Below are 15,747 nucleotides of genomic sequence, written 5' to 3'. Positions count from 1 at the left end.
GGAGCCTCCTTTTTCAATGTTAATATTGCAGACGGTCACCCTCATATAATCATGGCAGCCAAAATCATAATCGTGATTAAAAGATTAATTGTGCAGCCCTAATTCGTGCTATTAAATTGTCCAAAAGCTGCGCAACAAATGGTGAAAAAAAAATTGTCATCTTGATTCACATCTGTTTTCTGAATTATCTGAAGGATTCTTTAGATTTTACTGATCGAGCTGAACTCAAACGCTGCACTGTCGTTGGCATAGCGGCCAACCCTTTTTCCTCACTTTTCCCGTCCTCAAGCGCCTCTTTGACCAGGCCAAGTTGACTCTAATGCCCTGGTTCTCCCTATTCACGAATTGACTCTTTCTTCTAGAGCTTCCTGTCTCCAGGCGAGCCTTACTGGCCAGGCCAATTGTGGCAGCCATTATTCATCAACAAGTGTGAGGAGCCATCGCATTAAATAACATCACAAAGGAATCTGACACAGCCTTAATAAGAAAGTGTGATTCATTTTAATCATAAGCAAAAATGATCTGGGAATATGTTATACACAGTATATATTAAAAATATTTCGAATTTTAATAACACACTGCATATTTTCATAGATGGTACAAACAAAAAGTCGTCCTTTGCCACATTGCCCTTTTGAAGATTGCAACGTCACTATATGGTTAAAACATTTTTAAAGCATAGTCTATGTATTTTTGGCCCATATTAAGGATTTTTAGGCATTAGAATGGCTAAATGAAGTAAAAAAATTAATACTTCAGTAGTATTTGCCACTAGATGACACCAAACCAATTAGAGCGTGCTGTTCAGTAACATGGCTCAGCCTCAAGAAGCATTACTATATTGGAATAAACGAGTTTGAAGGTAACTGTATGGATGCCATTACATGTATAGAGGGCTGTCATAAGGTAAACATATTTAGAAGGTCGTACCCAGGTTTTTTATGGTCTAGCTCTGAAAATATTTGATTTATAATGAATAATTCCTATTTTGCGAACATTTTATGTACCACGATCAGGCCTGGAACCAATTAACAGTGATAGACAAGGGTTTACTGTATTTCTTTGTTTCAGTGAAATTCATTTTGTATTTTCTTCACTTGCAATGCTCTGTTCAAAAGCGCTTTACTTGAATTAAAGACATTTTATTTTATCTTTTAATTCAGTGTGAAAATCAGGAATTTAGCAGAATATCTAGGACTGAATCATGTTCCTAACTAGACCACTGTAGAAGTGAACAGTTAAACAGTGTGGAAACTCTCAAAGATGCAAAAAAAAGACCAAAACAACCTCAAATAATATATGCAGGTTTGCTACTACAATCACAATATTGCATGCTTTTGAGCTATACTGTTTTTCTAAGTAGAATTAAATCACATTTATATATTACAGGAGTACCTGCATCTCTATCCTATTGAAAACATGACGCTGGCTCCTGACCCAGATGTCCCCAAGCGCCTTCCACCTGTGGCCTACAACCCCTGGACAGACATTAGAAAGCGAGATGATGTCCAAAAACTCAACATTAGCTTCCCCTATGGACCAATTCCTAAAGACTTTCAAGTATTCTGTCTTTTGTACGTGATACCATTATTTCAAACACTAACATCATGGGTCATTGTCTTATAGCTGCGTATCCGCCAGCACTACTACGCTGCTGTGTCCTACATGGACTCCCAAGTTGGACGTCTGCTCAATGCGCTAGATAACCTGGGGCTGGTTCAGAGCACAGTAGTGGTTTTCACCTCTGACCATGGTTAGTGCTTTTGGAAATAGTTTAAGCGGTTGCGGGTGGAACATGGCTGATGTATTGTTTTAGTTGGTGATTTCTTAAAACTTCTCATCTCGCTTATAAAGAATTATGTAGGTGTGTGAGCTACAGTAAACACCTCTATGAAACATCTTTCACCAGAGGGCAGTGTTGCTGCATCAGTAATTACTACAGACTTGACTCCTTCTCAAACTAAGTTAATACAAATGTAAAGCTCACATTTAATCGTATTATTTTCAAAACATGATAAAAAATGTTGTGTTGTTCATATTTTCCAATATCTAAGCATATATGTTTTATGTATTCTCCAGCAGAGATCGTTTTGTTCTTTCCCTTCTTCAGGTTGGTCACTAGGCGAGCATGGTGAATGGGCGAAATACTCAAACTTTGATGTGGCAACACGTGTTCCTCTTCTCATCTATGTCCCCGAGGGTCCTACAGCCCTTAAAGGATCTTCCTTTCCCTTTGTTGATGTTTTTAGCCAATCCCAACGCACCTTCAAGAGTACGGCCACACTCAACACTGCTCCAAACATCACCATATTTACTCAGATGCTGTATATAATAATTGTATTGTCACCACATGTACAATATACATGGTCAGATATGTAGATTTAATGATATGTTTATTATTGTATGTGGAGTGGTGATCATAATGCTGTGTCTTTAATGTTTTAAAGCTTATACCTTAAAGTCTTTAAATTCAATGTAGCTTTAAAGATTACCTCCTAAGAATTATTGAAACTGTTCTTTACATGTCATTTCCAGATTATACATTTGTCGGCAATATGGTGGAGCTGGTTGCTGTTTTTCCAACAGTCTCCCATCTAGCTGGCCTAAAAACACCTGTGCAGTGTCCTGATGTTTCCTTGCAGGTACAGTATTTATGATGGTGCTAAGTCATTTAGGTCATTTTGGATGAACTAGTTCTAGAGTGTGGTATTGTTTTGATTTTATCTGGAAAAAATTGGTCGATGCTTAATCTGTGTACGAACCAGTACTGTAAAAAATGAAGACATACATATGTTGTCCAAAAACAATGCCTATTTTATTTTGATAACATTTTGTGACATGCAAGTTTAACCGAATACCTTTAGTAATTTTAATTATTGTTGTGCAATGATTACATTTTTAAATCTTATTAATCACACTTTTGAATCTCGATTAATCACAATTAATTACAGTTTATTGCTCACTTGCCTAATTCAAATTAACTTAAAAAAGGACCCAATATATGGAGACAAACACATTCAATTTCATTGTCCAAATGTCGTACAGGATTATTTCCTAAATGTTTTGCTAGAATGTACGCAATTCATTTGTTCAAAACTTGTTAAATATTTGATCTGAAGGCCGATTGGGGTCTATTTTGAATTGGAGTTTTCTAGTGAGCACACCAGTCGGTCTCCTTACTCATTTTGCACTGATGTATGCATTGCCCTGTTCCCTGACCGTATAACAATCCGCACTGTCGTTGCAGTTCTGATGTTAATGTTACTTAAGATAAATAAGCATGTACGGTCAAAATGATTTGTGTGATTAATTTGTGTTCATACATGATCAATGCGATCATTTTTGCGGTTAATCGCAGGGGTTAACTTGTCATTTTTGATAGCCCTAATTCTAATATTTAAATAATATAAATAGAATAACACTCTAATAAATGCATGTGAAATGGACAATTTGTCATGATTATTACAACAAAACCATCAGCATTACAGAACAGTGAAGGTGCTTTTAACATTACTTTAAGTACAGACATTCCACACAAGTTAGGCAGAAATGAATGTTATTAGATACTAATTTCAGGTGATGTTGGACCACTGTTCCGAAATAGTTTGCTAGTTAACCCTACCTACATGCAAGAGTTGTGTATTAATTGAGCAAAATTAAGTTACAAGACATTATCAATATCACCTTCAACCAAATTGTTAAGCGTTTTGTAAACTATCGTCTATTGTAACTCTGCTGCCGCAACCATATAAGTGGTAACAATTAATTTAGCACATAAATAGTTACTACCATTTACGTCGGCACTGGTGCCAATTATAGTAACGATTTACAGAGATTTATCAGTGTGTCAGTGACTTGACCTCACAAATGTGATGGATAAATGCTCCCAGATTTCTATAAACACATTCTAAAGTTGTCACTGGTAGTGTGATGCTCCACATGATTGACTTTTGTGCAGCCCCCGTGGAATTGATTCCCACAGTGACTGACAGTGTGAGTGTGAATGGTCGTCTGGGTCTTCTTCTATTTTCAGATATTTACTGTATGACGTTAATATTGTGTCCTACTCCTAATTAATTAGAAAAAATGTCCTTCATTGCTGACAAATGTATAGTGAAAACATTTAGCTTGTCGCCTTAGCTGTAAACACACTTTTGCTCTACTTGGATTTATATTGACAATACACACTTTTGCTCTCCTTAAAGTTATAATGCCAATACACATATTCTCTAACATAAATAAATGACTAATGAATTTCGCTCTTAATCTAAGATGCACTGTGCCTTATTACAGCCATACTAATTGTGAACGCAATGCAATGTTATCAAATCTAAAAATAAACCAAATCAGTTTATATTGCTAGTCCTGTAGTGAAAATGATCCATGTGCACACAGAGAAGCTGATTGTAGAAGAATTTTGATGATTTAAACAGCTGGATATGCTGCGCATCCTCACAAAGCTGCCAGATGCCTGGCATGCCGCAAACGTAAAGCTGTGTGAATCCCTTTTTCCTGCTGACTGTCATTTAGTGTACTTTGGTCTCCTCCAAAAACATGCATGTTTGGTTAATTGGATAATCTAAATGGCCCATAGGTGTAAATGTGTGTGTGTGTTTGCTTTGTGTAGTTCGTTCAAAGCAATTTGTTAACACATTGAAAACAAGATGCAAACACCACTTACACATTCCTGACATGGATGTAATTGAAGCTGACATTTCTCGTCTGTCTTCAGATAGAGCTGTGTACGGATGGACAAAGCTTTGCCCACGTCTTCCATGATGAAGAGAAAAAAAAGAATAAAGAGGCCTTGTCTTTCAGCCAGTACCCACGTCCTGCTGACACACCACAGGTACCATCATTATGTTGTTTTGAACAGATTCTTCACTTAATTTATTGTACTTTCTAAGGATGGACACTCAAATTCAATCAATGTTCTCTAATTGAGGAATACAATGACAATATTTTTTTAATATTTTTACATAAAAGGCAGTGTTTTTACTATATATTTTACAAATAAATGGCATATTCAAACTAAAACAAAAAGCAAAGCGCTAAAGACTGCCCTAAATGACCTATGCAAAGGCTTGAACATCTGCTGGATCTGGTTGGTCACTGCATGACTTTGCTCTATTGCAGGCGGAAAAGGGAAAATGTAATATATCTGTGTCTTTTTATTTGGATCCACATTAATATTGAAATGATTCCTGTTTGGCACATGTACCGTTCCTCTACAAAGTTTCATGAAAATCGGTTGAGTTGTATTCATGTTATCCTAATCAGACAAATAATGATTAAAACAATACCTGGTTGTTGTTTTGCACTTGGCGGAAGGTTAATGCTACCAAAATGGGTAATACTAGTCAACAGGATTGTGTTATGCACAGTGCACACACTGACTTTTAAGATAATTTACCAGACTTGTATTCCCACTTTACACCTGTCTAGCATTTATTTGTTAGGGTATTTGCTACCGCAGTTCAAAGTGTTCCTGTACAGGTGGTCCCTCGGCACATCTCCCTGAGGGAACTCTCCTGAAAGAATCAATAAAGTACTATCTATCTATCTATTTCTACAATGGTGATATAATTCTGAACTTGTATTTAAATTACAGCTAAATTAGCAAATAAGTCACTGGCACTCTACACAGAACACATGAATGGCCTATGCAATAAAGTAACAAAAAGATCCAACATATTAATTTAAACCGTAATAGAAAATAAAACTCTTTGCTTTTAGTCCTTTGGTTGTATTGCACACTGGTAAGACGTGTTGCAAAGAAGGGAGAGATTGGGGGAAGAAAGTCTCAATAAGATAACCAGCAAGGTTTTCACATATTCAAGAATACCATCTTTATCCTGAACGATGGCTGTCATTTTAGTGCATCTTAGACCGTGAATGAAGCCAATGTTAATTTCTCCACTTTCTGAGCATCAAATTTCAACGTCCAGTTTTACTTTCATTTTCCTTTTCTTGTGACGCACTGCCATCAGAAGAGTATTTAACTGTACACACACTCTGCAATTCGCATTAATTTAATCGGGTACCCCTAAAATACTGTTGACACAAAAAAGTTATTGCATCGAGTTTGTGTTAACTTAAAATTCTAATTTAATAAAATGTTTACAATTCCAACTGTGCACAATACAAGCAGTAGACTCAAACTTGAAATGATCAAAACATACTCACAAATCAAGTTTGTATCAATCGATTTTTGCCTGTGTCTAATGCGTTGATATTTTTTATTAGGAGGACTCTGACCTCCCTAACCTGATGGACATAAAGGTCATGGGTTACTCTCTGCGCTCTTGGGACTACAGATTCACTCTGTGGGTAGGCTTTGACCCCAAAACATATCAGGTAAGCGCTCACTACAGACCCGGCTGCAGAAAAATGTATTCCCGCATACTTGTTAAAGCTTTATATCTGGCCTTTGTCCGTCCACAAATAATTTTTACATGTAAGACAAACATTTTCTATTTGTGGTTATCATAATGATAAGTGTTTAAAATGATTTAGGCCTTTTATCGTGTTCAAAAAATTTAAGAGTTTGCCATATCGGTTGTAGATCCAATGTGCTAAAACCTCTTTCTTGTTTAAAAGCTACATACAATATTAGGAAAGGATAGGATATACTTTTTTTTATCCCACTGCTCTTTGTTCATGCACATAATTAATATTGATCAAATGTTTTGGATGTATTCTTTACATCAATGTATTCTTGGTTGCCAAAAAAGAATTCAAAGTAATATTTTGACATTGACACATTACATCTGTGTCAATATCAAAGTATTATTTGGAATCACAAAGATGTCGTTTAATGTTGATTTTAGATTTTTAAAGGGTACTTCAACACAAAAACATTACACTATATGTACTTCATAATCATATATTTCATTCTCTTGAATAAATATATCCAAACAAGTGCATTAGTTGTTGTATGCAGCATCTAAACAAAAGAATAGGTTTTAGCACATGAACATCAGATCAATAACAACAGTGCTTTACAATTTCATTAATAACATAGAAATGGCCAACTCTGTCATTTTTCAGACATAATAAAGGCTTAAATAATTTCAAACACATATCCTTGCGATAACAACAATTATAAGTGATTGTCCCACAAGCAGTTAGTAATCAGTTGTTGACAGAAGAAGCCTGAAAGCAGTACGCACTTTCGTGGCGCGGTGGCGGGAATACATTTTTGACACACAATATGTTTTTGGCGCAACACTGATAGCAGCAAATAATAGATTTGACTTACAGTTGTGTCGATGTCAGAATCGATGACTCGCCTGTTTATGGCATGATAGCAGTAACAATGAAATGTCCTGTTCACTATCTCCCTGGTGTACAAATATTACATGTTTAAGCAACACACATTAGTTTTGGCTGTGACTTCCTTATCCCGCAAGGAAAAGCATCTGATTGGCTCTTGCACATAGCTAACCCCCACCCCTCTTTCAATGTACGCCATTTAAGAGCTGCGATTGGTTATATTCCTAATTTGTTACACACATCCACAAAACGAAATTAATTATGATTGGATTTAGTTTCTGTCAACTTCTTTACTAACACGTCAGTTACTTGTTTTATCGTCTTAGTCAACGTTCCTTTGTTTTGATTAATAATCATCTTATTTTTAGCTGCTCGGATATTAAAACAAAAATTAAATAAAGAGCTTCCAGCCCAGGGTAGGCACGGCTTACTCTCATGTGAGCCAGGACTGGCTCACTGTTCAAATAGAGTGGAACATTTAAGTTGCAAAGATTATGCAGCTTTCTTGTAACTTTGAAAAGTGCGGCAATCAATGTACCCCGTGTAACATGTAAGCTATGGCCCATGGAACACACACACACACACACACACACACTCTCATTAGCTATGTTTTTTGTCAGCGAATGATAAAGTTTAGCTACCAAAGTGAGCTATCATTAAATGTATAAATAGAATGACTGGAAGTTGTTTGTAGCTTCTCGGAGACTGCTTTTGTGTACACTACGTGTGTACAAGACAGCCATGAATGCCATCAATGCCATCATCTAATCAGTTTGATTAGTTATTATTGTTTGAAAAGTACCGGTTCTCCCCCTTTTTTTTTTTTAACGGGCATGACGGTGCGCCGTCGTGACATTGCTGGTTTTACGAGCAGAGGAGCATGTTCGGCAGCGCACAATCACGTAGTACTTACCAGCAGACAAGGTGTGTAGACAGAAAAGGGAGAATGGACACATTTTGGCTTAAAAACTAAAGATAAAGGTGAAGTTATAACACTGAAACGCCCTCAGGAAGAGGTGCTTTAAGACATGGCTAGCCAGCTAGCAGCTAACATCCATCTGCAGCCGGCAGTGTTTTAGCTACTTCTAAATCACTAATCCTCGCCTCCATGGCGACAGATAAAGTAATACAAGTATCAGGAGGATACAAAAGCTCACCGGCGTCACCGCTAACAAAAGCTAGCACTCCTGAATGTAAATAAATGCCATGGGTGGATCTACACCTAACATCCACTGTAATGATACCAAGTACAATAGCGTATCTAGTTGATACTAATAAATAAATGATAAATGGGTTATACTTGTATAGCGCTTTTCTACCTTCAAGGTACTCAAAGCGCTTTGACAGTATTTCCACATTCACCCATTCACACACACATTCACACACTGATGGCGGGAGCTGCCATGCAAGGCGCTAACCAGCAGCCATCAGGAGCAAGGGGTGAAGTGTCTTGCCCAAGGACACAACGGACGTGACTAGGATGGTAGAAGGTGGGGATTGAACCCCAGTAACCAACAACCCTCCGATTGCTGGCACGGCCACTCTACTATGATTGTATCAATATTTTTCATCGTCACAAAATCTTCATTCCTTTTTAAAAAATTCATATTATGTTTCTAAACTCATGACACATGAGGACTTTGAATATGACCAATGTATGATCCTGTAACTACTTGATATCAAATTGATACCGTATTTTTCGGACTATAAGTCACAGTTTTTTTCATAGTTTGGCCGGGCTCCAGTGCGATTTATATATGTTTTTTTCCTTCTTTATGATGCATTTTCGGCGGGTGCGACTTATACTCCGGTGCTACTTATACTCCGAAAAATACGGTACCTATATTTGTGGTATCATCCAAAACTAATGTAAAGTATCCAAACAGAAGAATAAGTCATTATTACATTTTAACAGAAGTGTAGATGGAACATGTTTAAAGAGAAAGTAAGCAGATATTAACAGTAAATGAACAAGTAGATTAATAATACATTTTTACAGCTTCGCCTTTATAATTTTGACAAAATAATAGAATGAGAAATGACACAATATGTTACTGCATATGTCAGCAGACAAATTATTATTATTATTATTTTTTTTTTTTAATTTTTTTTTTTTATGTCCTGTCCAGCTTCTCAGGCAAATCATATAGTTGATGTAGATGCCCATGTCGGCTGTTCAGATTTACTTTACAAAAGAGAAGTGTAGGATACTTCTCTTGTTGCCTTATTTGTATTTGACTTTATTAAATGTATTTATATTATCATTTAGTGCAGCCGGGCCGGAGCAGGAGGGGATAGAAAGAGAAAAAAAAAGAAGACAGAGGGGGAAATTGTGGGGACAAGAGGGGGATTAGACAGAGAGACAAAAACAACAACAGCAAACAACAACAACAACAACAATAGAGCAACATCAGCAAATATGACATGTACAAATATGATGGTAAAAGTAATAGCAAATAAGCAGTTAGCGAAAAATAAAAAATAATACAGAAATGACAATGAGCATTATTACACTACAAATGGATCAATACAAATACCAATAGAAATAGCGCTATTGATAATGAACAATACCAATAATTTACCTTTATTATCAACAATACAGTTGTTTAAATGCAACAATACATATACGTAATGATAACTTGAGATACGAAAGAATGCAGAAAAATGGAGGGGGAGAAAGAGAAGCAACCTACATTAACCTTGTAGATTGTTATAGTCACAATAGGTTAAGCTTTGTCAGTGTGCCATGTGTTACACCCAGTTTACCCTAGGGCAACAACGTTAATATATGTTTGATGAAACGTGATTATGTGCATGAGTGTAAGTATGCATATGTACTTGTATATGTACAGAATGTGTGTATGTGTTTGTACATTGAATGTATATGTACAGAATGTGTATATGTGTTTGTACAGTGAATGTATATGTACAGTATGTGTATGTGTATGTTTGTATATTGAATGTGCGTGTGGATGTACGAACATTAGGTAGGTAAATATGTACTGTATTTGTGTATGTATGTGGGAGCGTAGGTACCTATGTACGTATGTGAGCATACGTGAATTTGCATGTACAATACATTCGACTCCCAGAGTGCGTGGGAGCCAGAGCACGGCCCCATCACCCCCGAGAGCCCAACCGACAAACAGGAGGCGTGGTGCCCAGGGAACCAGGGACCACCGCCCCCACGCAGCCAAGCCGGCCAGCGACAGGAACCCCAGAGCCCGACCCACCGTACCGCCCACAAGGGCCAGCAGCAGGCCGCAGACAGACGCACCCGGCGGAGGACAGGGCACGAGAAAAGCAGGGGACAGCCAGACCCCAAGCCAGCGAGAGACCACACCCCACACGGGCAGAAAGGCGAGACGCCCCGCCCGAAGGACCCAGAGACTCCCCGCAACCGGACGGGAAGACCGCCCCCGCCCCACCGGCAACCGGGCCCCCACGAGCCCACCCCCCACCCCCGGAGAGCGCGGCGAGGCCAGCCCCCGGCCACCCCACCCAAACCGGCCGCCGCAGGACCACCCAGGCACAGGGCCACGGGAACCACCCACCCCACCCGCAGGGACCCCAACGATGGAGATGGAACAACCAGCAACCGCCCCGCCGAGCCCCCCCCCTGAGGGAGGGGAAAAATTAAAAAATAATATTAATAAAATATATTTTAAAAATAAATAAATTAATTAATTAATTAATTAATTAATTAAAAAAAAAAAAAAAAAAAAAAAAAAAAAAAAGAATTAAAAGAAGATCACAGACATGCTGACAAACAAGGTCACTACCCCAGCAACTGGCCGACTCGCAGCACCTCGGAATACCTTGCAGCACCAAGCTACCACAATAGACGCAGGGACTAGGCCCAACAGGCCCCAACCAAGACGGGCACCCGGAAGGGATGGACAGCGGGACCCAGGAGCTCCAGACACGCAGTTCGGATGCAGTAGCCTGAGGCGTCGACCCCCGTCTGACAGGCAGGCCCAGAGCGTACCCCCAGAAATATACATACATACATACATACACACATACACATACACATACACACATACACGTATACATACCCACACATACACATATATACATATACATACACATATGTACACATACACATATATAAACATACATACATACACACACATATACATACATATACACAGTTCGTCAGCCCCGACAGCCATCACGCGCGCGCGCTGCCACCAGTCTCAACATCAGCCACACCCCTGCACCAGACCCAGCAGCCACGGGCGCCCACACCACAAACAAACGGCAGCAGAAACAGCAGCCGCAATAACCCCAGACAGCCAGCACCAGCCAATCAAATTAAAGCGATCAAAGAAAAACTGCGACCAGCAACCACACGCCACCAGGGCCACGGAGACCAGCCGGCGCCAGCCCGCCGGTCAGCCCGAACGCCAACACGCAAACAAGAGACACCAACAACCCCCCCAACCAAAAGGCCCCCCACCCCAACCCAAACCCGCACAAACACACCACCGCCCAAACAACCGGGACACAGCATCCAGACCAGACACGGGGGCTGCGCCGCCACCACACCAAGTCACCAACAGAGACCCCACAGCGCAAGGTCGGGCCACACGGGCACGGACCCCATCCAACAGGAAGTGAGACCCGCGCGACGCCACACACAAATAAATAATAAGATTAAAAAAAAATGAAATAAAATAAAAAATTAAATAAAAAATAAAATTTAAAAAATAAAATAAAATAGAAATTAGAAGCCTTTGTTTGCTTACATACCACTGAAAGACAAGTTGTCTCATATGTTCACTATTTTATTTAAGGCCAAAGTTGTTCTTGGATTGCAATAAGAAACATATGTTTAATGTACCGTAAGATTTGTTGTTAAAATAAAGCCAATAGTTCCATTTTTGTAGTCCCCTTTATTCAGAAAAGTATCGAAATACATTTTGGCACTGGTACCAAAATATTGGTATCGGGAAAACCAGTAGATTCCAGTCCATATGGAAGCGCTAAAAACTACAGCATGGCTGGTGGGGAAAAGACGCAGTCAAAGTGGAGGCACGTGAATAAAACCGCATCTTGAAGAGACGGTCAGAAAGCAGTTTGAAGATGGATTGTTAAACATCATTTATGCAAAACCTTGCCAACGAACCACCATTACATGTTATATGGACCACGAGGAAGTATTTTTAAATGTAGAAAAAAAGTACCGGTATACGACCCCTTTTAATAAACGCTCATGTAATGTTTTAAGTAACATTTTAACATAAGAAGTCTTATTATATGACTTCAGGTGCATATTTCTCCCGCCACCCTCTAAATTCTGTCCGAACTGCATGACCTTTTGGTGTGCTCAAGTCGTGAGGTTCCACTCCATAATCAGACGACAGGAGCTCCATCTTTCTAAAAGCTGGTCATATGTCTTGTGTCGTTGCCATTTGCGACAAGCGTCAATCTCCTTTTACGTAAAGGCCAACATGTCAGACATCCATGCCGGAGAACTGTACCTGCTAGAAGATGACCCCGCTCAGGACAACAATGTCTATAACGACTCTGACGGCGGTGTGATGATGAGGAAGATCAACAGCCTGCCTCCTGTAAGTTGCATGTCGGAATCTAATTGGAATTTACTGTCCATTCATTTGGTGTCACAATTCATGAAGTTTCTTTCCTGTCCAGACTGTAAGCGTACAGACGAGGATGGAGCTGCAGCTCCTCTACCTCACAGCAGGGATAAAGATGAACGAAAGGAGGCGTGGCCATGACTAAATGAATTGCAACAGATGACTTTAGAGTGTGTACATGAAATGAAACCCAGAATACTCTCTAAAATTTTAACATTGTTTTAGCTTCAAAGATCAAATCTGGTCTTTTATTCTACAATATTTGGCTGGCAAACACTGCTGCAACACAAAGTCAGCTTTTAACAGATTTGATGGATTGATAATTAACAATAAATTATTATGTTAATTTTACAAGCTACTTCCTAAGGTGACTTGTCGTCTGAACACCTATTGGGAACAAGAATGATTGAGGTTTGTAGGTGTTCCACATTGTTGTAGTTCTAAACAATGACGTGTCTAAATAATTAAGCGGTTCAGCTCAATTTGTGGGCACTGTCAGGCTCAGGTGAGCGTTGCTTGCGACGTGAACCGCAGATAGCAGACGACGTGCAGATAAAAGTGGGGCGGTATAGCTCGGTTGGTAGAGTGGCCGTGCCAGCAACTTGAGGGTTGCAGGTTCGATCCCCGCTTCCGCTTTTCACTATGTCAGGGGTCGGCAATCCCTGAAAGAGCCATATTGGACCAAAAATACAAAAACAAATCTGTCTGGAGCCGCAAAAAATGAAAAGCCATTTTACATACAGATAGTGTGTCATGAGATATAAATTGAATTAAGAGGACTCAAAGGAAACTAAATGACCTCAAATATACCTACAAATGAGGCATAATGATGCAATATGTACATATAGCTAGCCTAAATAGCATGTTAGCATCGATTAACTTGCAGTGACCAAATATGTCTGATTAACACTCCACACAAGTCAATAACATCAACAAAACTCACCTTTGTGCATTCATGCACAACATTGAAAGGTTGGTGGACAAAATGAGACAGAAAAAGAAGTGGCATAAAACACGTCCTGGAAAGTCAGAGAAAGTTGTACATGAAAACAAATTACGGTGAGTTCAAGGACCGCCAAAATTAGTAGGACAAAATGGCGTTTGCCAAATACTCGAATCAGTGAAGCATGTTTAATATAAACAGTGTGATTTCATAACTTTTATGGACAGAATTCTAGGCGCAGTCAAGGCGTTGAGGGGATCTGGTTTGGTGGCTGCAGGATTAGGTCTCTGCTTTTTGCAGATGATGTGGTCCTGATGGCTTCATCTGGCCAGGATCTTCAGCTCTCACTGGATCGGTTCGCAGCTGAGTGTGAAGCGACTGGGATGAGAATCAGCACCTCCAAGTCCGAGTCCATGGTTCTCGCCCGGAAAAGGGTGGAGTGCCATCTCCGGGTTGGGGAGGAGATCTTGCCCCAAGTGGAGGAGTTCAAGTACCTCGGAGTCTTGTTCACAAGTGGGGGAAGAGTGGATCGTGAGATCGACAGGCGGATCGGTGCGGCGTCTTCAGTAATGCGGACGCTGTATCGATCCGTTGTGGTGAAGAAGGAGCTGAGCCGGAAGGCAAAGCTCTCAATTTACCGGTCGATCTACGTTCCCATCCTCACCTATGGTCATGAGCTTTGGGTTATGACCGAAAGGACAAGATCACGGGTACAAGCGGCCGAAATGAGTTTCCTCCGCCGGGTGGCGGGGCTCTCCCTTAGAGATAGGGTGAGAAGCTCTGTCATTCGGGGGGAGCTCAAAGTAAAGCCGCTGCTCCTCCACATCGAGAGGAGCCAGATGAGGTGGTTCGGGCATCTGGTCAGGATGCCACGCGAACGCCTCCCTAGGGAGGTGTTTAGGGCACGTCCCACCGGTAGGAGGCCGCGGGGAAGACCCAGGACACGTTGGGAAGACTATGTCTCCCGGCTGGCCTGGGAACGCCTCGGGGTCCCACAGGAAGAGCTGGACGAAGTGGCTGGGGAGAGGGAAGTCTGGGCTTCCCTGCTTAAGCTGCTGCCCCCGCGACCCGACCTCGGATAAGCGGAAGAAGATGGATGGATGGATGGTGTGATTTATAACAATTAGGGAGGTTTGTGTCATGTTTGTCCTCCTACGGAAACCATACTAAAACAAAAAAAATATTTTTTCCCCCAAATCTTTTTCCATACATTTTTGAAAAAGCTCCAGAGAGCCACTAGGGCGACGCTAAAGAGCCGCATGCGGCTCTAGAACCGCGGGTTGCCGACCCCCGCACTATGGAAAAGCGCTTTGAGTCACTAGAGAAAAGCGTTATATAAATATAATTCAATTCAAAATTCAATTCAATTCAAAAAGTATATTCAATGACAAAGCAAAAAGCTATAGTGCAGCTGGGAAGTGCACCAGAAGCATAGGAAAGCTATGCAGGAAGAAAGTGAAACAGACCACAAGCACACTAAAAACATAAGGGCTGGCATATATAGCAGCCTGATTGGCAACCAGCAACAGGTGTGTCTAGAGGGCCAATCAGAGACTGGTGGTGGAGGCAGGAAAAGACACAGAACACAAGAAGTTTATAACAAAAACAAAATAGCCTTGAAGGATCATGACATACAAAACTTTCCTGTAAAAGTGAAGTGTATGCTGCTGTATGACTGTAAACATGTTCAAGGTACTACGTAAAAGTAGCAGAACTGCAATATATGAAAGTACAACAGAAATGCTGCACGTCAGACTATCTTTGGATTGATTTGTAAAAAATAAAATATTTTTGTACAGTGCACAGTGAAGTGTGACGTGCGTGTGTTTTCATGTGTTTTTGCTGTGATGTCCTGTCTTTTGTGCCATCCTGGTTAAAGTTTAGTTTATTTTGATCATACATACAAGCTTAAATTGAATTACTTCA

General features: G+C 40.1%; 1 protein-coding gene across 3 annotated transcripts in view; it reads left to right on the top strand.

Moving 5' to 3' along the window:
- ids (iduronate 2-sulfatase) overlaps positions 1–15,747 on the top strand; it is a 69,200-nt gene that overhangs the window by 3,813 nt on the left and 49,640 nt on the right. Inside the window, exons 6-13 of one of the 3 annotated variants that reach the window (XM_061979663.2) lie at positions 1,390–1,560; positions 1,627–1,753; positions 2,111–2,272; positions 2,536–2,642; positions 4,733–4,849; positions 6,247–6,357; positions 12,726–12,851; positions 12,934–14,107. In XM_061979663.2, coding sequence (XP_061835647.2) covers positions 1,390–1,560; positions 1,627–1,753; positions 2,111–2,272; positions 2,536–2,642; positions 4,733–4,849; positions 6,247–6,357; positions 12,726–12,851; positions 12,934–13,023 — 1,011 coding nt within the window. In that variant the 3' untranslated portion in view covers positions 13,024–14,107. The other 2 variants (XM_061979666.2, XM_061979664.2) reach the window with 2 other exon arrangements.

Source organism: Nerophis lumbriciformis, linkage group LG19 (genome assembly GCF_033978685.3).
Source record: "Nerophis lumbriciformis linkage group LG19, RoL_Nlum_v2.1, whole genome shotgun sequence".
NCBI classification, from domain to species: domain Eukaryota; kingdom Metazoa; phylum Chordata; class Actinopteri; order Syngnathiformes; family Syngnathidae; genus Nerophis; species Nerophis lumbriciformis.
Note: the sequence above shows the minus strand (reverse complement) of the source record. Positions and strands in the feature narration are given on the sequence as shown.